This window comes from Hevea brasiliensis, chromosome 14 (assembly GCF_030052815.1).
Source record: "Hevea brasiliensis isolate MT/VB/25A 57/8 chromosome 14, ASM3005281v1, whole genome shotgun sequence".
Taxonomy (NCBI): Eukaryota; Viridiplantae; Streptophyta; class Magnoliopsida; order Malpighiales; family Euphorbiaceae; genus Hevea; species Hevea brasiliensis.
The window spans coordinates 7,234,185-7,260,435 of record NC_079506.1 but is presented as its reverse complement, the minus strand read 5'-3'; the positions used below and the strand labels follow the sequence as shown (position 1 = coordinate 7,260,435).

Here is a 26,251-nt window from a genome sequence, read left to right as displayed (position 1 = left end):
GGTCCAAAAATTCCGAAAAATTTTCAGAAAACTCAGAAAAATACGTAGACTCCAAATATATTTTTAGTTTTGTCACGTGGTTTTTAAATTAATTTTTAAAAATCATCAAAGTTTATGTTTTCGGAAAATCGAACTCGATTTTTAAAATCCGAAAAATCTCTAAAAAATTCCAAAAATTTAATAAAATTAAAATACTAAAAATGCTCATAAAATTAAAAATTTTGGGGTGTTACAATACATTTGAGTCAATTGCAAAAATTATAATTTAATTGAATATATATTTGAGTCAATTGAATCAATTTGAGTTTGGGACATGTCACATTGATTATATATATTTAAGCCAATTATGAAAATTACCATTTAACTGACTCAATTAAATATATATTTAAATCAACTGAATTAATTTGAGTATGTAATATGTCACTTCAATCATTTATTTTAGTCAATTCAGTTTTTAATTGAGTTAATTGAATCAATTGATTGTGTGTAATATCACATTGATCATATATATTTGAGTCAATTATAACAATTATCATTTAATTGATTCAATTGAATATATATTTAAATCAATTGAATTATTTTGAGTATATGACATATCACATTGATCATATACTTTAGTCAATTGAACATTTAATTGAGTAAATTGAATGAATTGATTATGTACAATGTCACATTAATCATATATATTTTAGGTTAATTATGATAATTATCATTTAAATAATTCAATGAAATATATATTTTAGTTAATTAAATCAATTGAGTATGTGACATGTTACATTGATCATATATTTTAGTTAATTGAATTAATTGAGTATGTAACATGTTACGTTGATCATATATTTTTGTCAATTGAGCCCTTAATTAAGTAAATTGAATCAATTGATTATGTAATATGTCACATTATGTCAATTGACCATATATATTTTGTGTTAATTGAATCAACTGACCATATATATTTTGAATCAATTGTGACAATTATTATTAGCCCTTAATTGAGTAAATTGAATCAATTGATTATGTAACATGTCACATTATATCAATTGACCATATATATTTTGAGTACATTGAATCAATTGAATCAACTGACTATAAATATTTTGAGTCAATTGTGACGATTATTATTTAAATGATTCAATTGAATATATATTTTAGTTAATTGAATCAATTGAGTATGCGACATGTCATATTATGTCACATTATTTATATATATTTGGATCAACTATAACAATTATCATTTAAATGATTTAATTGAATATATATTTCAGTCAATTAAATCAATTAAATATATGACATGTTAGATTAATCATATATTTTAGTGAATTAATCCTTTAATTGATTCAATTAAGTAAAAATATATAATTTATTTATATGAATTTTTTTAATTAAGTCAATTAAATTTATTTGAAATTATAATATTAATTAATTATTTATTATTATATGTACATTAATCAAATCAATTTAATCAATTTATATTGTTAGTTTAATTGAGTTAATTTAATTAATTTAAATTCAGATTGATCATTTGTTTAATTATAATAAAGTAATATATATTATACTTTTTTAATATTAATTTACACAAAAATAAAAATAAATAAATAAAAATATATTATTTATTTTTATTTTTAAGTTTTTTAATTTATATAAATATTTTTTTTTCTAAATTTGTACGTAAACCTAGTTAAAAAAAGAAAGATAATAAAAAAAGAGAAGGGAAAGAAAATAAATGAAACTTTTAATTTATATTAAAATTTATAACTATAATAAATATAACATACATAATTTAAAATTTAAATTTTAAATATCTGCTTTCTCTCATAAAAATAATTTAAAAAATATTTTAATAAAATAATTTAATTTTTATACATAAAATAATTTTATTATCCCTATTATTTTACATTTAATACAAATCTACTTCATCCTCAAATTTTTTTCCTTACATTAGATACATCATTTAATAATTTATATTGGAATCATCATGAGTCATATCATAATAAATGTAATGTGAAAATTTTTAAAATAGTTAAGAAAAATCCAAAAGATCATAACCTATTAAATAATTTTATACGTTAATTAAATGAATTAAAGATGTAATTACATTTAATATTGTATAATTTAAATTTAATATTGTATATTAGTATTACAAAACGCAACATCCTACTAAGTATTTAATGATTGTGATGTGAAAACTTTAAAAATTATACATATAAAAAAAAAATAGTCACTTGACAACTTTTTGGTAATTCTTTTTTTGTTGCTTAGCGAAGCAGCCAAGCAAATAAGTTGAAGCTTCTTGATCGATGAAGTCTTCATAGAAATTAACAAATATAAATGGAGAATTTGGAATCAAATCAATTGAATGCGACATATAAATGTACAACTATTATAATAGTTGAAAAACAAAAGCAACTGTTGATTTATTATTTTATTTTAAATGGATTAAAATTTTTATATTATTTCAATTATTTTTAATTTTTAATTTTTTAAGCATGATATTGCATTATATATGTGAATCGATATGAATATTGAAGGAAGCAGCCAAGCAAATAGGTAGAAATATTAATATTTATTTATAATTAATTATGTCTTTGGAAATGTGTTCATATTAATCATATAATTAAATATTGAAAGTTTATTATATATTACTTTTTAAAGTATTTTGTAATTTTAATATCTTAAAACTTTACTTATTATATTATTTTTAGTATGGCACTTACTACTTATGAATACTTATTTTATGTATATATATATATATATATATATATATATATATATATATATATATATATATATATATATATCCTTTGATCATTACAAAGTAAATGGAGAAATAGCAAAATACCTAATAATTAAAAGGACTATATTACATATTTAATTAATGAATATGTTTATGCCTTTTATGTCTAATTATACTTCATATTTGACTTTAATAATATATATTTATTAAAATTTAAAATAAAATTATTTTTATTAAAATATTTATTAAATAATTAATTCATATAATTTTTATAATTATTCGCATGTAGCGCGAGAATTGGACTAATAGATTATATAGACGTAGATATGAATCACATATTATAATTATAATTTATGATTATAATTTATAATTATAGATGTATATTAATTTTATTTAAATTTTTATGTTAAGTATGAAGATATTAAAAAAATCACATATTAATTAATGATAATAATAAGACTAATGAATTATATATATATAATAAAAAAATTATTCTAAAAAGTCACATATTAATTAATTAATAGTAATACTATAAAGTGTTTGGTATAAGGTTAATAAAAAGTAATTATTACTTTTATAACTTTTAACTATTCATTAATGTTATTTGAAATTTAAAAAGATTAAATTAATTTTTTATCTTATTAATATTTATACCATTTTAAGGGGTGAAATATTAACTTTAGGAGATTAAATTAATAATTACCCCCTTAAAAAATTAAAACTTATAAGGATAGCATATAACCATTGATTTTTTAACTTTCTACTAAATACATTATAAGGCCAATAAATTTTATTTAATTTATACATATTAATTATTATTAATAATAAAAATATTAAATATTAAAAAATAAAATAATAATAAAATATAGGTAAATTTGCCAATAGAAAAAAGTCTAATAAAGTGTCACTTGTCATGTAAAAATGGACTTATTTTGAATACAAACTTTTTTATATTTATATAAATATAGATTAATAATTATAAAATTAATTTTGTATTTTGGTCAGTTTAAAACATAATGAAAATTTAATGAAAGACTTCTTTTTAATAAACAGAAACTAAATATAAAGATTTTTAATTTAATTTTTGAAGTACTAACACTTTATTTGTAATTTTAATTTAATCTCATAAGAAAGCATTAGTTTTTTTTTTTTCCTTTTATATTAAGAAAATAGTAATCCATTTATTTTAAGAAATTAAGGATGGAATTTCATTTATATTTGGATTCTTTTTTCAAAAATCCAAACCCCAACTGAGGCCCAGGCCAGATCTTGCTATGGAGCAACCACTGTCCACAAGAAATGTCCAAATCCAAGACTGCTGGGCTTGAACCAGTGTAGGATATTGCAACAGTGAAAGATAATAACCATCTTAACAAAAAACACTTCAAGCTTCTAGGCAAGAAGTGAAATTAGAATTACAACATTGTCACCATTTCTTCCACTGAAATTTGTTCCAATCATGAAGCTCCAATAATCAGTCCCTTAAACTAGTTTGGAAGCTTAATGAAGGAATGAAAATTTTAGAATAAAGAGAACACAAAATAAAGAACAGCAAGGCTACTCTTCATACGTGCATACCTGAGGATGCATTACTGATCTTTTGTTGAGACTACAAGATTACAATCTGCTCATAAAACACAGCCAGGATCATTGGAAAAAGCTACTTTCTTGATTTTCAAGATGGCTATGCCTGAATCTCATTTTAAATAACTCTTCAAATGTCCCTTTGATAATATTATGAAATTGGAAGCATTCTCCTATTATCATTTTCAATGAATCCCACCCTGCTCTGATGAAGTCTTGAGCTCACTTTCTACCATTTCTCTGCGATGACATACTAAAATCAGCATCGTCACCAGTATACAAGAAAACACATTGAAAACCATTTATTGCAATTCAAAAGAGGAGCTAAGAAGCCACAGTTTTAAATACCTGAAAGGAAGCAGCTATATGAGAAATTCTGATTCAGGGAGGAAGGGAAGATGATTCTTCCATTTGTTTCCAAGAAGCTGAAATTCCCTGATCAAACAGTTAGAAATAACATGGATCATCACAAATGAATTTCAGTTGGAAGAAAATTGATCTTTTCCTTTGCTTTTGTGATTTGAATATTGATCGTATACATTTGACAGCAGCGCTGGCTCATATGCTGAAAATTTGTATGTACAGAAAAAATTTCATTGGAGAACCAAATAATTGAATAGTAGACGAGTTAAAAAGAACAAACTGAAAAATGCCTCCAGCACAATCAAGCAGCTTACACATTATCAGAGGCAGTAACATCTTCCTTCACATTATAATGTACTCAAAAGCAAAATCACGTTTGGTAACAGAGTTTAAAACAAATCAGGTTGTAGAATTCAATTCAATTCTGTCAAGAGTCCATGAATTCACATGTATGGAATTATTGTTCTTATAATAATAAAATTCAATTAAATTTGAGCGTTTGAAATTATTGAAAGGTGAATTGAAGTTATGTAATTTAATTATCTTTTTGGTTTTAAAGAATGGCCACACCATCGCCGCTAAGTGAATGTTTACTCACTTTGAATTTCAATTGTTGAAAAATGCATACCACTCAACAGAATTTCCAAACATGAAAATTGAGCAAATAGAATTGAACTCTTTTAGGAATTGATGCCCACATTTGGACTTGCAATTTTGGAGTAAGATGGGCTGGAAAACCAGGATAGACTACAAAATGCAAACCAGAACAACTTGCTTCATTTAGAAAACCAATAGCGCCTAAATCAAATTTAGGCAAAAGTTTCAGGCAGCATAATTTTTACAAGAAACGGGACATTCACTCTAGAGAAGCATGCAAATGATCCTGCAATAACAAATTACAAAATAAGTTGCAAATACCTGATTGATGGAATGCTGCAGATACAAAATTCCTTGTTTGTCCCAACTCACAACAGAAGTCTGGATATTGGAAATAATCAGGAATGATCATGCATTGCAGAATTTTCAGAACAAGTAGGAATACATATTTATTTCTGTGAAGCATTATAAGTACTGCAGGAATATTACCTGATTGCTGGGGTACTGCAGAGCCTTAATTAATTTATTCGGATACGGGGGATATGAGAAATAATGGGCCAGTAATCTCCTCCTCTATCTTTTAAGCAACGGTCTTGCAGTAGAGGACAGCAGGAAACAGATAGTTCTTCCAGTGTAGCAGGGAAGCCCTCATCTGGGATGGAATGGAGTTCCTGGCATAACTGAATATCTAATTCTTGAAGAGAGATGAGCTTTTGGATACCCCTGGATATAGATTTCAGATTCTTGAATTTAGAGATTCTGAGGTCAGTTAGAGATGTGGGAAGCAGTAAGCCATCATCATCTGGAAAGGAAACCATATCTCTAGTTGAACCCGAGTCATGGATGGTCAATTTTCTAAAAGAAGCGAGTCTGTGGAGTCCCCATTCTGGCATTGGTTGCTTCAGATTCAAGCATTCATAGATCGAAAGTTCAGATAGGTTTGGAGGTAAACACCCTTCTGTTAAGGACTCCATACCTCTGCAATATGATACCTTCAGAGATCTAAGGGAAGTGAGGTGCTGCATGTGATTGGGTAGAGACCTCAAATTTTTGCACCCATAAATCTGAAAAGAGACAAGCATTGGGTTGGGCAATCCCATTTTTGGGAACAATTCTAATTGATGACAGGTGGATATTTGTAAATATTGGAGGCACTGTAGGTTTTGCATATGACTGGAGAGAGACCTCAATCTTTCACAATCACAAATTTGTAAAGAGATAAGAGTAGGGATGTGCAATTCCATCCCTGGAAATGACTCTAATTGAGGACAATTCCAAATTTGTAATATTGTGAGATGAGAAAGCCCATAATATAGGGAGTTTAATGATTGTGTCGTCCAATTGCGAATATTAAGAGTCTTAAGGGAATCAGGACACTTGCCATTCAGAGAGGACCTGAGAGATTTACATTCATAGATATACAATTCCTCTAGATGAGACATCTCGCTAATGTAATTACAGTGACCCACATTTCCCTCGGGCAATGACTCCAAAGAACCACACCTTCCGATTATAAGGCGTATCAAGTTGTGTGGCAAACCCCCTGCTGGGAAGGAGACTAAACTTCCACATGAGCTGATTCTCAAATCATTGAGAGACTTAAGGTTGCTCAGCCCACTAGACAACTCCTTCAGATTAGGACACTTGTATACCTCCAAAACTTCAAGATTGCAAGGCAAAAGCCCTTCCTCTCCATTTACCAATGACACAAGCTGATTACATTCAACAATTTCCAAACGCTTTAGACTAGTAAGATAGTCTAAATTGGTTCCATCAGCCCACAAGTATCTCAGCTCATCACAACTCCAAATCTCCAAAACTTCGAGTGACCCCAAGGTCTTTGTAAGGGCTTCATCCAATCTCACCAACCCTGACACACCTTCAATTTTTAAGGTAGTGAGAGAGGTGGCATTACACACACTCCTGAGCACACTCTCTTGACATCTACTGATAGAGAGTGTTAGAAGAGATGGAAGTACTTTTGGCAAATCAACTAACAGCTGGCAATCACAAATATCAACTTTTTCCAAGGAAGGAAGGAAAGATGGCAATTTTCCAACCAACTTGGGACAATATACTATTCGAAGCTCACGTAGCTTAGGAAATTTTGCCACAGAATCCTCACACAGACAATTAGACCATGACCATAGCTCCCACTGATACATATGACTAATCTCTAGTGTCTCCAAACAAGAAAAGCATGAATCATCGTTGTAAAACTCAACACCTACTTCTTTCACTCCACTCAATCCTTCTATGCTCAACTTTTTTAGTGACTTCAATTGTCCGAGTGGTGGCAATAATTTGATTTGACAACAATTGGTCAGCTCCACCTCCACCATGCTAGAGAATGAAGGCTCTCCAAGCCACGATGGGAATTCCTTTCCACCAAATGATCTAATTGAGAGGCTTGACAGACTTTGATGTGGCCGTAATGAGTTGAGAACTTGTTCTTCATCACTTGAATTCACAAAACCAGAGGAAAATTCATCGTCATCAACCCAATCCAAGTTTAATTCAGTGATACCAGGCTTATCCTTCAAATTGGCAAAATCTGCATCTTCAATATCTAACACATTCTTCAAACTTGTAATATGAAGTTGCCCTTGTAGATTCAGTTTCTTCAACTCTGTTATTCGTCCATTGATTGTCCCCACCACAAACTTAGTCAACGTGCAAAGACTAGTCAAATTACCGATATGTGGCGGCATATCTTGCAACTCCAATGTGCCGATAATATCAAGATGCCGCAAGTTGAGTAAATTGCAGATGCCTCTTGGTAACTCAATAAGCTCAAAACAATCACGCAACTTCAATGTCTGTAAGTTGAGAAGTTTATCCACAGATTCAGGCAACCTTTTGATTTTAGTACGCGACAAGTCAAGGTAGCGTAAGTGCTTTAAGGCACCAATTGAATCCGGCAACTCCACAATCTCATAATGAGTTAGAGATAGCACCCTTAAGCATTTTAATTTTGGCACCAAATCATGCATCACATTACTAGATAAACAGTATCTAGGAGTGAAGTACTGCTCATTAGTGTAACTCAATGATAAAATGTCCATAAGCTTTTCATTCCATAAAAGCTTTCAAATCTTTGAAAAGTATTTCGGCCATGAGGAATAAATGACGAATGTCGAATCTTTGCATATAATTTTGCACTCTCCAACTTATCAACCAAATGCAAACATGTTCCTCTACTAACAAAGCGAGCTAAATCATGAATTAAGTCATGCATTATATATTTCAATTTATTATCATTAGATTGTTGAAAAAATGATCTTGATAATAAATCATCAAAATATTTATGACCCAAACCTTCACAATCCTTCATTTCCTTCTGGTCATACAAGAAACCCTCAGCCATCCATAATAAAGCCAATTCATCCTTGTCAACTTCATAATTCTTTGGAAATATTGCGCAATAAGCAAAACACTGCTTCAAATGAGGTGGAAGATGAAGATAGCTCAACCTTAAAGCTGGAAGAATATTGCTTTTGTTGTTTGGTAATTCCCATATCTCACTGCTCAACAATTCCTTCCACACATTAGGATTTGGTTTACCCCTTAAGATGCCTCCAAGAGCTTTTGCTGCCAAAGGTAATCCTCCACATCTTTTGACAATCTCCTCACCCATTTCTTTCAGCTCCAAGTGCTCCTTAAAACTAGTTGCTCCCAAAGCATGTTGGGCAAACACGTTGAAGCACTCATCATACGATAGTTCCTTTAGAGGATAAGCTGGAGTAGTACCCATCATCAATGAAACCTCCAAACTGCGAGTTGTGACGATAATTCTGCTTTGAGGCGTCGCTGCTTCAAAAGGACTCCGAAACACAGTCCATTGCTCATAGTTCTCAGTCCAGACGTCATCCAGAACAACTAAAAACTTTTGTTTAAGCAACTTTTGCTTCAATTTTACCTGGAGTGAATCCAAATCTTCATCATCACCACTATCTCCCAATTGAAGAAGAACTGTTTTGGTGACCCTGAAAACATCAAAATCTTCACCAACAGAAACCCAGGCTTTCAAATCAAACTCCAATATGGCATCATTGTAGACAAGCTGAGCTAGAGTTGTCTTGCCGAGGCCTCCCATCCCAATTATAGGAATCACAGAGACCTCCGCATCATTTGTCTCAGCATTCAACAATTTCAGCATCGCCTTCTTATCTTCCTCCCTACCATAAACCTTCGCTTCATTGACCAAAGAGGTTGAGGGCGGTCTTTCCGTCACATGGCTGACCCTCCTTCTAGTATACTCTGCTAAACGGAGTTCATCTTTTTGCTTTATGATCTCATCTAATCTAGCACCAGCTTTCTCTATCTTAGAAACCATCTCAGCATTAAACTTAACAGTACTTAGATTTACATTCACCCCATTACACATGATAGAGAAACAATTTTGCACCTTATTATTTGTACGAACAGATTTGTCTTCCAAGTTGTGTCGCTGAACCTCCGTGGCAAGTTCATCAATGATATCCTCCAGGTCGTAAGCCAAGTCTCTAAGATCGCTTAACCAGATCTCCACCAATCGATTTGCCGTCTGCTTCTCTTCTGCATCTTCAAGCACCGCATGAATTCTCTTGAGCATCTTCTCCCACTTCTTGAGTTGAGTCAAGACTTGCCCTTGGCCTATATATTTCATAAAGTCAATGGAGTTCAACCTGTGGAGGAGCCCCTGAAAGCAAACGGAGAGGATAGAGCCTCCAACAGCAGTCACAATGTCCATTGCAAAGAGTGAGTAATGAGAGGAGAAGCTATGAACTGAAGATTGAAAGAAAGAGTTTACAATGGAAGGTATTGAAGATTGAAAGAAGTAAAAGCTTTGAGAAGGTCCTCTGAGTCTGAATCAGAGGAACAAGAAGGGAAGGATGAAGGAAAGTACCAAGTCGTCCACCTGATTTTGTAGAAAGAAGAAAATGATAATTTGTTCCTGTTTGAACTGAATTACTATCAGTCCATTTACTGATAGATCCGAACTAGTTCGGACAAAAGGCCCAACTAGTTCCAACTTCCAAGAAAAACCTTTCTTGATTCTATCGATTGGATTAATTTCCCTGTATTTAAATATTATAATTTTAATAAAAATAAATAAATATATATATATATTATTAAAATTATATTTTTAATTTATAATTTATTTTTTAATAAATAAATTTATATTATATAATAATAAATTAAAATAAAAAGAAAAATTTTCATTGAAAACTCAATTGCATCCCTACCCTAACTTTGAACTCTTATAAACTGTGAATGAATGAGCGATCTCCACCCACTGTCATTCCTTCCTAATTCTGAGCTAACGGACGTTGATTGATTGCATGGGTGGAATATTTTCAATTATTTGATTTAACTGAATCATATCAAAATGAGTTTGATTAACATACAATCGATTTAAAATGAATTTAAATTTAAAAAATAATATTTAAATTAACAGTAAATTTTATTTATTTGATAATTATTATTTAAACTCATTTATATAAATAATTAATTAAATATAAAATATATATTTTTATATTATATTTTAAATAAAATTTAAATATTTTATATAATTATTAAAAATTTAAAACATAAATTATTATTGTAAAATATTATATATATATATATAAGTTAAAATATATAAAATTAAATAGATTGTGGTATCAATAATTATGTTTAGAATAAGTTTTAATATAATGATTTTTTGGATACTCTGCCTATTATCATATGAACGTGATCACATACATTATTTGAACTCATTTATATAAATAATTAATTAAATATAAAATATATATTTTTATATTATATTTTAAATAAATAAAATTTAAATATTTTATATAATTATTAAAATTTTAAAATAAAAATTATTATTACAAAATATTATATATATATATATTATTAGTTAAAATATATAAAATTAAATAGATTCGGATATCATTATGGTATCAATAATTGTGTTTAGAACAAGTTTCTATATAGTGATTTTTCGGATATTCTGCCTCTTATCACGTAATGGTGATCAATATACATTAGAAATGAGTTAATGCTTCGTTACACTCTTAGGGAGTGTTTAATTCAACAAGTAGCTGTTAAATATCTAAACAACTAAATTAAAATGTTTGATCAATTCTTTAAAAAGGTAACTGATAGTTGATAGAATATATATCAGCTGCTTTTTAGACTAGTTTTAATTGTAGAATTGTTCATGAATTGCAATATCATTTTTTTTTATTGTTCGACAAAAATAACTCTAATATTATAAGCATGTGAATAAATATTTAAACAATAGCTATTAATGTAATATTTAGTGTTTTGATCATATCGCTTATTGATACGGTTTAATGACACAATGTTTATGATAATGTGTTTAAATCACCATATAAATAGCTAAACTGTTAATAATTATATGTTTATAAAGTTATTTTAAAAAAAATATTCAGTAAAAATAGTTATTAATTAGCCGTTAATATAAAAATAGTGATATCATTCTGATAACCTTAATTAAAATGCTTTCTCAATTTTTAAAAGGTAAGATAATTTATTATTTCACATCTCGTGAAACCTCATTAAGTGAACAGTAATGTTAACGCATTGTTGATCTACACAACTTAAATAAAAAATAAATACAAATTACATTTTTTATTTTTCATTTGTTTACAAAATTTTACAACAGTAAAGTTTAAATGATTATTTAAAATATTATTAAATATTGTTAAAAAATATTTTTTAATATATTAATTAAAGAGTATTATAAATTAATTTAAAATTACATTTAATATATTTTAGTTATAAAATATTAAAATAAAAAATTTTTAAATTATTTTAACGTTGTTTAAAATAATATTTGTAAAATATATATATTTTTTAATTTTGAGTATAATACTAAATAGAATGATAATTTTTTAATTTTTTTTATACTTTCTTCTTAAATTATTGAATTAAAATTTATATAGATTATTTACTATTTTAAATATTTCAAGAGTAAAATAATTGATATAATATAATAAATTAATAATTACATATTTATTTTAATAATAAAATTAATTATATGACATAATAAATTAATAATTATAGATCTATTTGATAGTACTAATTTTTTTTAATTTAAAGTGCTATGTAAGTTATTTATACTCTTTATTAGTATTTGTAATTTAATTTTGTTTATATTTAATTTTTTAATAATTTTTTTAATATTGTATCATATTAATATCACTTAATTAAAAAATAAATAGTCCATTAAATATAATTTTTTTAAATTATAATATTTTAAAATATAAGAAATTCAATCAATTAAATAGTATTTGAATAGATAATTGAACTTTACTTATATATATATCTATTTTTTTTCTTATATTTTAGTAATACTTTTTTAATATTTCCAAAGGTCTTGTTGCCGATTTTATTTTTATTTGTAATAAAAGTTTTTTTTATTCTATTAATAATCACATAAGCATTTATTAAAATTAATTGGATTTTTTTAATTGTTTCGTCAATATATTAAATAGAATCTTTTTTTTTTTAATTATGAGCCAGTAATTCTATTGTTATTAGTGAAAAATAATGAAAAAATTTCTTCATAGAGATAAAGGACATAATTCATGTGGATATGGTAAGTTTAAAGTTTTATAAAATTTTATAACGAAAAATAAAAACAATTTTTAGCTAAAAACTCTACCTCATACTAATAACAATATTAATTTGATCACTAAACATTTTCAATTATTCTCTTTATAATTAATGTATTAAATATTAAATTTCATTATTTAAATTAAAATAATAATATTAATGTTAATTTAATTTAATTTTATAAATAAAATACTTATTAGATTAAAAATTCTAAAATATCTATTAAATTAAAATTTATTATATCCTTAACTAGATTATATTTTTATGGAAAGTTATATGTTATAATTATATTTAATTATTAATATGTCATATTAATTTAATTATTAACTTAAATGTAATAAAAATTAAGAGAGAGTTATTATTAATAGAAAAAAAAAACTTTTTTCTTATATATTTTGTTTAACTTTTAACAATTATTATAATTTATTTTTTTATGTTTTAACTTAATTAGAAAAGTAGATTTTGATGGTATTAGAATGTTATGTTGAGAATCATTAATAGGAATATATATATATATATATTTGTTGTTTTAACTTTTAAAATTATAATAATTTGTTTATCTTATAAATTTTACTTTAAATAATTACGTACTGAAATTTGCATTATCACCAGTATACAAGACAACACATTAAACCCATTTATTACAATTCAAAAGAAGAACTAGGAAGCCACAGTTTTCAATAGCTGAAAGGGAGCAGCTATATAAGAAATTCTGATTCAGGGAGGTAGGGAAGATGATTCTTCCATAGTTCCATTTGTTCCCAAGACGCTGAAATTTCCAGATCAAATATTTAGAAATTACACGGATTGTCACAAATGGATTTCAGTTGGAAGAAAATTGATCAATGCTTTTGCTCCTGTGATTTGAGTATCTATACAACACCAGTGCATTGAGTCAATCTATAGTCTTCTCTTCTCATCTTCTCATGACGAACATATAAATAAACCACAAAGAAAAATTTGAGATGCAAGTGAATTTCCCGGTGCGCAGGGGACTAGTTCTTGAATGGTCTTGGAAAATGGAAAAAATACACCAAGAATCAACTCTATAATCTTAGCAGATTTGCATATAAAAATGAAATCATATGCACTAAATTGAAATTAATCATTCTATTCCTATGTGAAAGAAGAATTACAAGGTAAGAATTCTTCTTGTCCTAAACGGAGAGGACAGGGGAGCCATAGAAAATGTATAAAGCAAAAGACATGCAAAGATCGGCGGCTGATTCTTGATTCATCCATCCTTTCTTGATATAACATCTATGAACCAAGAAAAAGACTTTATTCGTTTCTATGTTCAATGCTTCTTCAACAGCAAAGCTCTTAGCTCGGCCGCATCAATCTCCTCCCCTACATTCTCTGGTCTATAGCATCCATTACGGGGGTCTGGAATCCATGCCACCTTTTCGGAGTATCCAATCTTCTCCTCCTCAGTTTTCTTGACCGTGGACACAACTCCTTGTGGTGCAGCAGCAGTCGCTGAAAATCCTCGCCTGTTTGCTTTGGTGATGAAAGCAGAGAGAAACTTTGCGTTTGAGAAAGAGCAAGCCATTGCGATTCAAATTGAGAGACTTTAGAGGAACAAACAAGGAAGCAAACTGCTGCAGAAACTTTTCTGTTCTTGTCGAAAGAAACCTTTCCACAGCAGCCGAAGAAACCTCTGCTGCCTCTTCGGAACCTCTAAAAGGCTCTTCTCTCTCTCTCTCTATGAAAGCTTCTTGTGGGTTTGTAAGCGGAGATCCCAAGGGGCTTATATAGAGAGGAAAAGCCCGAAGTGGAGGCGCGTGAGGAATACCATCCATTAGGGCTAAACAGACCCCGTCCGATTAGGCAAAGCAGAACAGCTTGCTTAATTTAGGCAAAAGTTTCAGGCAGCATAATTTTGACAAGAAACAGGACATTCACTCTAAAAAGCATGCAAATGATCGTGCAATAACAAATTACAAAATAAGTTGCAAATACCTGATTGATGGAATGCTGCAGATCCTACAATCCTTGTTTGTCCCAACTCACACGGAATTCTGGATGTTGTAAATAATCGGGGAATGATCATGCATTGCAGAATTTCAGAATAAGTTGGGAAAGAAATTTATCCCTGTGAAGGATTAGAAGTACTACAGGAATATTACCTGATTGCTGGGTTGCTGCAGAGCCTTCATTAATTTATCTTTTAAGCAACGGTCTCGCAGTCGAGGACAGCAGGAAACAGAGAGTTCTTGCAGGGTAACAGGGAAGCCTTCATCTGGGAAGGACTGGAGTTCCCTGCACAACTGAATATCTAATTCTTGAGGAGAGGTGAGCTTTTAGATACCCTGTGGTTCCCAGCACAACTAGTTCCAACAAAAATCTCTCCTGAATCTGAACTCGTGGAGATTTACTACTGGTGATCAGTATACATTAGATGATGCTTCAAACTCATATGAGTCAGTCGGTACTTAACTCAGTTTGACTCGTTTTGATAAATAAAATAATTTATTTTTAAATATATTTTAATATATTATATTTTTCCTTTAAAAAGTAAATTATAAATAATGAAATAATAATTAAAATTACATTTAATATTGTATATGTGTTTATGATAAACAAATTTTTTTTTTCCTATAATTTTAAATACTAGAATTATTTCAACTATTATTTATAAAAATTTAATAAATTTCAAATAATTATATTTTTTTTAAAAAGAAAATAAAAATAATTACCAATTCATAGATAAAAAGCTTCAAAGGGAGCTTTTAAAATTAATTTAAGTTACCATTTTTTTAATGTTATTAAATAAATAGACATAATTATTAAATTTCAAGAACTATAAACTAACCTCTAATTAAATTAAATTCACTATTAATTAGCTAAATTAATCTTGGACGACTCTAAAATGGTTAGATTTGTTAAAGAACAATATACAAACTTTTTAAAATATACAAACCTTAGAGATCCCCTCAAGAAATGCCGTTAAAAATTTGGACTCTCTTCACATGAATTTCACCCAAAACCCAATCACAGGCATATATCAGCCAATTTAATTAAACTTGTTCCGGAGCTTGTAATAATTTCCACTTCTCTAGTTTTCTCAGACGGAAATTTTACATGAGGGCTGCTAGACTTTCTTGCATTGCATAGAGCCCAGAACACCGCATGTTCAGATGATTTGATTTTTTTTTATTTCAGTCGCTGCCAAGCCATTAATCTCCACCATCTGAAGTTGTTCCTTCTTTGAACCTAACCCAAATATTGCTGCATGTCATCGCCTCCCTCTCGAGTCTCCTCGCTGGCCCAAGCACCTCCTCCACCCTTAACTTCCCCCTCCCCCGTCTGTTTCCCATTCCCTTCCATTATTGTTGTCGTGACCCGCACAGCCCCTTCTTTGTTGATATCGCGAATCACCCACAACCATATGCGTTCATTCTCTTAAACATGACCCTTAAACTAATCTCTCAGATGATCAATATTAGACTCTCTCTCTCGTTCTCCCTGTGTGTGTGTGTAATGGTGCTTGGTTTAGGTAATTGGATCATAATTATATGGTCCCACGGGTTAATATCTGCAAATTTCCATATGGGTTCACGTATAAGTTGGCTAGCTTTCTATTCTTTGCATCTGGTTATGTTCTTAATCCTATTGATTAAGCTTTATCTGTCCAAATTCCTATCTGGGTATGCTTAATTTTCTTACGATTATACAATAAACCGAACCAAAACTCAACTCGGTTCGGTTCAATCCCCTTAAATCATGATTTTTGTCAAAGTGTTCATTTCTGTCGACTCTAAATTAACACGCATGCCAATTGTAAGCGCAAGAAATTTTTTTTTTTTCTTTTGAAAGAGTAAACACCAGAATTTTTAAGCAACAGTGGAAATGAAAGTGATTAATTACAACCAGCTCTGTAATTAATTACAACTACCACAAGAACAATAAATTCAATAAACCTTACATATTCTTTCTTCTAACAGTGTATGATGTTGTAGAGACATTGACTTCTATTAACGATATTAATGTCATCTAAAGCCTTAAGAAAAAGCAAATTAAAGAGCACTTCTATTGTTTTAATTCTGCAAATTAAAAGGCACTTCTATTGTTTTAATCTGCCAGAAAATAGAGCATTTTACCTATGGAAATAGTCTTATATACATTGAATAGAAAAAGCATGATTTAATTAAAACATGAACAATAGTAACAATATATTATTAAGAGTAAGGAATTATTCTAACAGCAGATGATGTCTGTATTTAGCTTTTGAGTACTTTAGCATTCTAATTCATTATCCAAAGTTATGTGCATCAAATATCAAATTCTCCCTTGAATAATAATCAAGAATCTCAATATTATAATATCCGTTCATCTTCAAAACTAAAGGAACTTGTTTTAGTGCATTCCATGCCTGTTTCTACCTTCATCTCCATAAGGTAACACAATATTCACAGTAAACATTCCATCTTCAGTTTGATTCATAGGATAAGCAACATCTGATAGATTTAATTTAGCTAATACTTCCTTTAGGATGTACTCACATGACAATTTTACATGAACCAATTGAAAATGAAATTACTGACGAAATTAAGTTTCATATTTGCCTGTTAAAGTTTATTTCATTTCTCTCTCTCTCTCTCTCTCTCTCTCTCTCTCTCTCTCTCTCTCTCTCTCTCTCTATATATATATATATAAAGGAAGAAGAAAAGTTACCAATCTTATTAGCTGCAAAGTAGGAGAAATCAAAGTTTTTAAGAAGTCCTTAAAACACCCTCACAAAAAAAAAATAATAATAATAATAATTGAAAAGGAAAAAGATTTTGACAAACCTTATGAGTTGAGAGTTGAAACACTTGTGAAGGGAAACCCATAATGTCATAATCAGGTGAAAGAAAAATTATATGTTTTTTTTTATTAAAAAAAAAAAAAAAAAAAAAAAAACCTTAACCTTGAGATAGAAGGCTGTGAAGGGATAGCAAGACAACAAAAAAATTTAGATGATGAAATACATAAATTTAAAGCAATGCAAAGAAATTAGAGCAAAGATGATCATATATTGCAGGGAAGTGAAGCAAGAGTTGTTGTGAAAGCAACTAAAGCAGAAAGCGATATTTATAGGGCCTGAAGTAGATTTGAACCATACCTCATTTAATGACTCATCAGTAATGAATCATAAATGCTATCTCATCTTGCAACATTTCTTCTACTGTTGTTTCTGCTAGGACAATGAAATGGCTACTTTCTGGTTTCTTTTCAATTGAACAGGGCCATTTAGTCAGTTTTTGACTTGCTGAAGAGTTCAATAGCTTGTGTTAGACCTCCTAATACATTAAAGGAAAGAAATGCCTGGGAGCATTAAATACAGCATATCAAGGCTCTGGATTCTGGAAGATATCACAGAAATTTCAAGATAGGCACCGAAAATTATGTGACTTTAGTGTAAATTTGTATAAATGTAAGGGTATTCTCGTCAAGATACTGGTTTTTTCACATGTTAGTACATGCAAGGGCAAAGTAGAGAAAAAACTGTGAATTTTGGAGCTGTAGCAATTTTGCTGTACAATTAAGCTCCCATCCATTCATATCAACATATGTTCATGATCCATCAGAGAAAAAAATCAGACAAGGAAACAAGCAAAGCCATAGCAGAGGGCCAAGTCTTCTGCTACCATCACACTACCACTCATCTGTACTGTTTAAACATGTAGAAACTTGGGGGGATACCAATGAACTAGACATAAAGGAAATTGCATTTGGAAAACTCCATTGAGAAAACAGAAATATAAAAAGCTGCTACTATGTTCTGCCAGCAATCGTTTCTTTCCCTTGGACTCCTTATGACAGCTGCTGCAATAATAGAAATGCACTTCATGTAGTTAGTTTTGAAGAAAAATAATACCCACAAATGTTTAATTTTTGGCAATGATAGTTTACCTGTTCAGTTTTTTTTTTTTTCCTTCGTGGTGGTGAATTCCACCAAATTAAGACACCAAGCACCTCGTTGAAATGATTGGATGTGGGAGATGTAAATGCAGGACACCATAGGCAAGAGGCAGAGCGCCAATCCAACTCAGGAAATGAAGTGCTCTTAACCGCAAATAGATGTGCATACTCATGTTGTGACCAGCATGAAGAAAGATCATACCTCAGGCCAAGCTCAGCGGTTATCTATTCTTTGATATTTTCGTGCAAGAACAAATTTGAAATTCAGTTGACAGCATATTGATGGGTCCTCTATAAAGGCAAAAACAATGTATATAGCATTTGTAATGTGGAGATGCTCAACATGTCCGATTGGAGTTCAGCATTTCCAGATTGAAATCTTTAGATGCAAAATAGAACACATGGACATGGTAGCAACAACAATGAAAAAAATAATCATACTTTCAATTCCACTAACTGGTGAACAAAGAATAAATTACAGTCAACAGCCACTCATGAAGCATATCAGGTTTGGAATCCCGCCACAGATTTCATATAAATTTAGAATGGACAACGGAATTAATGTTAATAGCACATACAAACTTTATGAGTTGTACCTTTGAAAGCTTTGAGGTGAACTTTGAATATGCAAGGAAAATCAGATGTTTCTGCAAACAAGATTATCATCTCTTCTAGGTTGTTAATTAGATTCTTCCTCATCGATATATATGCTATGAAAATCAGCAATTCTGGACCAATTTCTTCCTCTTTTATTCTGGAGTTTTCCTTTTAGCCGTGGACATTCCTTGATAGTTAGAGAAAATAAAGAGGAAGGTAGCCCCTCTGGCAAGGAACAGAGCCTTCTGCAGCAAATAATTTCCAGCTTTTCGAGAGAGGTGAGTTATTGAAGCCCCTCTTGGTCCAAAAATTCGAGATACAGAGGCCTGCTTTGTGAACAGAATATACATATATATATATATATATATATATATATATATATATATATATATATATATATATAAAACAAATTTTTAACCATTTAAAAAAAAATAAAACAATTGATGCAAATAAAAAGAAATTCACAATTAAAAAAATTAAGACCTAAGTTAGTCTGACTCCAATCAACTATAACTACATAAATAGAAATCTGTTTGTGGGCACGGTGAACAATAACAACAATGGAGGTTCTAGTCAAATGTGAATGTAAGTTATTGATAATTGATCAAGTGAACCATCGCTAAAGCATTCAAATTACCTGAAAAGAAAACCATACAAAGGGAAGATGAAGGAGATGATGAGGTAGAGAAGTTCAAGTACCTAATTTAAATGCATCCACAAAGAGACCTAAGCACACTCTGCTTTCCAATGGTTCATCATCACCATAGGCGCAACTTCTTTTGTTCTCTTCTCATGATTAACGTATAAATAAATCGAAAAGAAAAAACATATCCCCAACATTAGCTGCCTGCAATAGTAGTGTTGTCCATCCATTTTGTGCCTACTGGCAGTGAACCATGACATAAAGTTGCAACTCCAATGAGGCCACTAGGTTGGTATCTCAAGTTTCCATTCCTATTTTTCTCAAATTAAAAATAGGGACTCGAAATTTATACAGAAGATAAAATCGTATGCAAGCTCAGGCAAATTTTCCTCAGAAGAACTCAAGGGCAGCAGAGTTTCACATCTTCCTAGATGTCACAATCACAAAAAATGGTTAGATTCTTTTACTGGATGTAAGCGAATTTCCAGAAAACAGTAAGAGTTGGCAAATGGAAAATGGCAACTGAAGGAAAACATACAGAATGACAACTTAAGAACGTACCATTTTTCATACTTATCCAGATCATTTTGATCTCTGTATAGATTTGGACAGCACCACTGGCTCGTATGCTGAAAATTTGCATATACACAAAAAGTTTCAATAGAGAACAGAAGAATTGAATAGTAGATTAGTTAAACAGAACAAATGAAAAATACCCCCAGCAGAATCTAGCAATTTACACATATTAGAGGCAAAAACATTTTCCTCTGCCATTATAATGTAGTAATGTATTAAAATGGGAAATCATGGGCAGTAAAACATTAACAGTCCATGTTTGGAATTATTACTTAAAATAATAGAATTTAATTAAATTTGAGTATTGGAAAAAATTGAAAGGTGAAGGCGAATTGAATTTATGTAATTTAAATAACGTTTTGGTTTTTAACAATGCCGCACCATCACTACTAACCAAATGTTACTCACTTTGATCTTCAATTCTTGCAAAATACCTATAGAGTTGAACTGAGCAAACATGAAAATTGAGCAAATAGAGTTGAATTCTTTTATGAATTGATACTCACATTTGGACTTGCAATATCGGAGTTAGATGGGCCAGAAACCCAGGATAGATTCCAAAGCAGAACAGCTAGAATCATATTTAGGTAAAAGTTTCAGGCAGCATAACTTTTAGAAGAAACAGGACATTCTCTCAAGAGATGATCCTGCAATGCAAAATTTCAAAGTAAGTTGCAAAATAGAAATTTATTCAGTGAAGCATTAAGCATTATACTACCACATGGATATTACCTGATTGTTGGAGTGCAGCAGAGCCTGCATTAATCGGGTATCCAAACACTGGGGATATGAGAAATGATAGGCCAATAATCTCCCCCTGTATATTTTAAGCAACGGTCTCGCAGTAGAGGACAGCCGGAAATATCTAGGAGTTCAAGAGTAGCAGGGAAGCCCTCAGCTGGGAAGGACTGGAGTTTTGGGCACGACGAAATTTCTAATTTTTCAAGAGATGTGAGGTTTTGGATACCCATGGATATGGATTTCAGATTCTTGAGAGAGATTTTGAGGACGGTTAGAGAAGTGGGAAGCAGTAATCCGTCATCATCTGGAAAGGAAATAATATCTTCAGTTGACTTGATGTTACCGATGACCAATTTTGTAAGAGAGGTGAATCTGTGGAGTTCCCACTCTAGCATTGGCTGTTTCAGATTCTCGCATCTATTGATCGATAGGTCAGATAGGTTTGGTGGTAAACACCCTTTTAAGAATTCCACACCTCTGCAATCTTTTATCTGCAGATATCGAAGGGAAGTGAGGTTTTGCATCTGATTAGGTAGAGACCTCAAATTTTCACAATACCCAATTTTGAAAGAGACAAGCTTAGTGTTGGGTAATCCAATCTCCGGGAACAACTCTAATTGATGACATCCAAATATTTTTAAATGTTGGAGACGATGGAGGCTTTGCATATGACTGGATAGAGACCTCAATCTTTCACACCACCTAATTGATAAAGAGATAAGAGTCGGGATGAGCAATTCAGTCCTTGGAAACGACTCTAATTGAGGACAGTTCCATATGTGTAATTCTGTAAGACGAGAAAGCCCATAACACAGCGAGTTTAATGATTGTGCCGTCCAGTTGTGAATTTGAAGAGTCCTTAGTGAATCAGGAAACTCGCCATCTGGAGAGGACCTGAGAGATTTACATTCACTGATATGCAACTTCTCAAGATGGGATGTCTCGTTACGGTAATTACGGCGATGCACAATTCCCTCCGGCAGACACTCCAAAGAATCACAGTCTTTAATACTAACACGTATCAAGCTGCACGGCAAACCCCTTGCTGGAAAGGAGACTAAACTTCCGCATGAGCGGATTGTCAAATCTTTGAGAGATTTGAGATTGCTCAACCCACTTCGCAACTCCTTCATATTAGAACAATATTCTACAACCAAATTTTCAAGATTGCAAGGCAAAAGCCCTTCTTCTCCATCTACCAATGACACTAGCTCATTACATTGGAAAATTTCCAAACGCTTTAGATTAGTAAGATAGTTTGAATTGATTCCATCAGCCCACAGGCATCTCAGTTTATCACAATTCCAAATCTCCAAAACTTCGAGTGACCCCAAGGCCTTTATGTGGGCTTCATCTAATCTTACAAGCCCTGACACGCCTACAATTTTCAAGGTAGTGATAGAGGTGTTATTAGACACACTCCTAAGAACGACCTCTTGACATTGTCTAATAGAGAGTGTTAGAAGAGACGGGAGTACTTTTGGTAAATCAACTAACAGCGGGCAACCATCAATATCTAGTTCTTCTAGTGAAGGAAGGAAGGTGGGCAATTTTCCAACCAACATAGGACACCTTCTTATTCGAAGCTCACGTAGCTTGGGAAATTTGGCTATGGAATCTTCACCCAGACCATTAGACCAAGACCACAACTCCCACTGACCCATACTACTAATTTTTAATGTCTCCAAACAAGAAAAACAGGAATCAACCTCGTAAAACTCAACACCCAATTCTTTCACTCCATCCAGAGATTCTATGCTCAACTTTTTTAGTGACTGTAGTCGTCCAAGTGGTGGCAACGATGTGATTTGGGAACAATGGCTCAGATTCACCTCTACTATGCTAGTGAATGAAGGATCTCCTAGCCACGGTGGGAATTTCCTTCCACCAAATGATATAATTGAAAGGCCTGACAGACTTTGATGTGGCCGTAGTGAATTGAGAACTTGTTCTTCATCACTTGAGTTTCTCAAAACAGAAGAAAATTCACGAGACCATTGTAAGTATAATTCAGTGATACCAGGCTTGTCCTTCAAATTTGCGGAACCCGCATCTTGAATATCTACAACCTTCTCTAAACTTATAATATGAAGCTGCCCTTGTAGATCAGAAAGTTTTTGTAACTCTGTGATCCGTCCATTGCTTTCCCCCACGATAAACTTGGTCAACAGGCAGAGACTAGTCAAATTACCGATATGCGGTGGCATCTCTTGCAAATTCTGTGTGCTGAGAATATCAAGATGCCGCAAGTTGAGTAAATTGCAAATGCCTCTAGGCAACTCAATAAGACTACCACAACCACACAACTTCAATGTCTGTAAGTTAAAGAGTTTATCCACTGATTCAGGCAACTTTTTTATTATAGTATAAGACAAGTCAAAGTAGCGTAAGTGCTTCAAGGCACCAATAGACTCCGGCAACTCTTCAATCACATAACCAGCTAAAGATAGAGACCTTAAGCATTTTAATTTTGGCACCAAGTCATGCACCACCTTACTAGATAATTCGCAGTAACAAGAAGTGTATTTCGGCAATGATAAAAATGTCCGCAAATTCTTCATTTCATAGAAGCTTTGAAATCTGAGGAAAGTATCTCTGAGATGAGGAATATATGATGAATGTCGTATCTTTCCATATGATTTTGCATTTTCCAATTTATCAACCATAAGCAAACATGTTTCTCTACTAACAAAGCATGCTAAATCAATAATTAGGTCATGCATTATATATTTTGATTTATTATCATTAGATTGTTGAAAAAACGATCTTGATAATAATTCATCAAAATATTTATGACCTAAACCTTCGCTCTTCTTCATTTTCTTCCGATCATACAAGAAACCCTCGGCCATCCATAACAAAATCAACTCATTCCTATCAAACTCGTGATCCTTTGGTAAAATTGCGCAATAAGCGAAACACTGCTTCAAATGAGATGGAAGATGAAGATAGCTCAACCTTAAGGCTGGAAGAATATTGCTTTTGTTGTCTGGTAATTCCCATATCTCACTGCTCAACACTTCCTTCCACAAATTAGGATTGCGTTTACCCCTTAAGATGCCTCCAAGAGCTTTTGCTGCCAAAGGTAATCCTCGACATCTTTTGACAATCTTCTCACCTATTTCTTTCAGCTCCAAGTGCTCGTCAAAACTTGTTGCTTCCAAAGCATGTTGGGCAAACACATACAAGCAATCATCATATGATAGCTCCTTGAGAGGATAAGCTGGAGTAGTACCCATCATCAATGAAACCTCCTGACTGCGAGTTGTGATAATAATTCTGCTTTGAGGTATCCCTCCTTCAAAAGAACTCCGAAACAGAGTCCATTGCTCATAGTTCTCGGTCCAGACATCATCCAAGACAACTAAAAACTTCTTCCCAGACAACTTTTCCTTCAATTTTACCTGAAGCGAATTTAAATCTTTAACATCACCACCATCTCCCAATTGAAGAAGAACTATTTTGGTGATCCTGACAACATCAAAATCCTCACCAACAGAAACCCAGGCTTTCAAATCAAACCCCAATGTGGGATCATTGTAAACCAGCTGAGCTAGAGTTGTCTTGCCAAGGCCTCCCATTCCAACTATAGGAATCACAGATACCTCCGCATCACTTGTCTCAGCATTCAACAAGTTCAGCATCGCCTTCTTATCTTCCTCCCTACCATAGACCTTTGCTTCATTAACCAAAGAGGTTGTGGCTGGTCTTTCTGTCACATGGCTGACCCTCCTTCTAGTATACTCTGCTAAACAAAGTTCATCTTTTTGCTTTATGATCTCATCCAATCTAGCACTAGTTTCCTCTATCTTGGAAACCATCTCAGCATTAAACTTAATAGTATTTAGATTTACATTCACCGCACCACACATAATAGAGAAAAACTTTTGCACCTTATTATTTGGACGAACAGGTTTGACTTCCAACTTGCGTCGCTGAACCTCCGTTGCAAGTTCATCAATGATATCCTCCAGGTCGTAAGCCAAGTCTCTGAGATCGCTTAACCAGATGTCGACCAATCGATTGGCCGCCTGCTTTTCCTCTGCATCTTCAAGCACCGCATGAATTCTCTTGAGCATCTTCTCCCACTTCTTGAGTTGAGTGAAGACTTGCCCATGGCCTAAGTATTTCATAAAGTCAATGGAGTTCAAACTGTCAAGGAGCCCCTGAAAGCAAACACAGAGGATAGAGCCGCCAACAGCAGTCACAATATCCATTGCGAAGAGTGAGTAGTGCGAGAAGAAACTACGAATTGAAGATTGAAAGAAAGATTTTGCAATGGAAGTCCACAGGAAGGAAAAAGAAGAAGCTTTGAGAAGGTCCTCTGCGTCTGAGTCAAAGGAACAACAAGGCAAGGATCAAGGAAAGTACGAAATGGTCCCCCACTTTCTCTTTCCACGTGATTCTGTAGAGTCTCACACCCATCTAGGAGAGAGATTGGAGATAAAAAAAAATTATAATACATAAAAAAATTATAATTTCATAAGAAAAAATATTTAATGCGTATGATCTAGTTATAAAAGAAAATAATAATAATAATTATTATTATTATTAAAAAAGAATAAATTATTTAATCTATCTGTAAAAATGTGCCTAATATTATTTTTATGTTAATAGATTAGTATAAAACAATAATGTATATACATATTATTTTAAAATATTTATTCAGTTATGGCAAAATAAATTAAATACATTATAGATTATATCAAAATTTAATAATAAAGTAAATTTAATTATTTATTATTTATAATTATATATTTATTATACTAAAATCTCTAAAAGATATTATAAAAAGTTTATAAATATTATTTTTTAATATTTTTAACATAATAATAATAATAATAATAATAATAATTATTATTATTATTATTATTATTATAACAAAAAGAATAATAATTTTA

At 31.2% G+C, this 26,251-nt stretch overlaps 4 protein-coding genes across 12 annotated transcripts; all 4 read right to left on the bottom strand.

Moving 5' to 3' along the window:
- Positions 1-4,076: 4,076 nt before the first annotated feature.
- LOC131173107 (putative disease resistance protein At3g14460) lies at positions 4,077-8,330 on the bottom strand. 2 transcript variants are annotated; one of them, XM_058134779.1, is made up of 4 exons: positions 5,768-8,330; positions 5,600-5,659; positions 4,667-4,883; positions 4,077-4,558 (listed from the first exon to the last, which is right to left on the bottom strand). In XM_058134779.1, the coding sequence occupies exon 1, from the start codon at positions 8,269-8,271 to the stop codon at positions 5,797-5,799; it is 2,475 nt and encodes an 824-aa protein (XP_057990762.1). In that variant the 5' UTR covers positions 8,272-8,330; the 3' UTR covers positions 4,077-4,558; positions 4,667-4,883; positions 5,600-5,659; positions 5,768-5,796. The 2 variants fall into 2 exon arrangements, with proteins under 2 accessions (XP_057990762.1, XP_057990761.1); XM_058134778.1 differs by having other exon boundaries at positions 4,667-4,753.
- On the bottom strand, positions 8,325-10,217 carry LOC131172681 (putative disease resistance RPP13-like protein 1). The gene has a single exon (XM_058134186.1). The coding sequence runs from the start codon at positions 10,008-10,010 to the stop codon at positions 8,325-8,327; it is 1,686 nt and encodes a 561-aa protein (XP_057990169.1). The 5' UTR covers positions 10,011-10,217.
- A 3,716-nt stretch (positions 10,218-13,933) lies between these two features.
- Positions 13,934-15,417, bottom strand: LOC131168705 (late embryogenis abundant protein 2-like). Its single transcript, XM_058134777.1, has 2 exons — positions 15,016-15,417; positions 13,934-14,907 (listed from the first exon to the last, which is right to left on the bottom strand). The coding sequence occupies exon 2, from the start codon at positions 14,436-14,438 to the stop codon at positions 14,184-14,186; it is 255 nt and encodes an 84-aa protein (XP_057990760.1). The 5' UTR covers positions 14,439-14,907; positions 15,016-15,417; the 3' UTR covers positions 13,934-14,183.
- A 2,948-nt stretch (positions 15,418-18,365) lies between these two features.
- Positions 18,366-25,659, bottom strand: LOC110670644 (putative disease resistance protein At3g14460). 8 transcript variants are annotated; one of them, XM_058134794.1, is made up of 8 exons: positions 25,244-25,377; positions 21,342-25,095; positions 21,116-21,256; positions 20,595-20,662; positions 20,090-20,460; positions 19,390-19,716; positions 18,785-19,018; positions 18,366-18,697 (listed from the first exon to the last, which is right to left on the bottom strand). In XM_058134794.1, the coding sequence occupies exon 2, from the start codon at positions 24,992-24,994 to the stop codon at positions 21,371-21,373; it is 3,624 nt and encodes a 1,207-aa protein (XP_057990777.1). In that variant the 5' UTR covers positions 24,995-25,095; positions 25,244-25,377; the 3' UTR covers positions 18,366-18,697; positions 18,785-19,018; positions 19,390-19,716; positions 20,090-20,460; positions 20,595-20,662; positions 21,116-21,256; positions 21,342-21,370. The 8 variants fall into 8 exon arrangements, with proteins under 8 accessions (XP_057990777.1, XP_057990773.1, XP_057990771.1 ...); XM_058134790.1 differs by having other exon boundaries at positions 19,390-19,719; positions 21,342-25,659; XM_058134788.1 differs by having other exon boundaries at positions 18,785-19,023; positions 21,342-25,659.
- Positions 25,660-26,251: the final 592 nt, after the last annotated feature.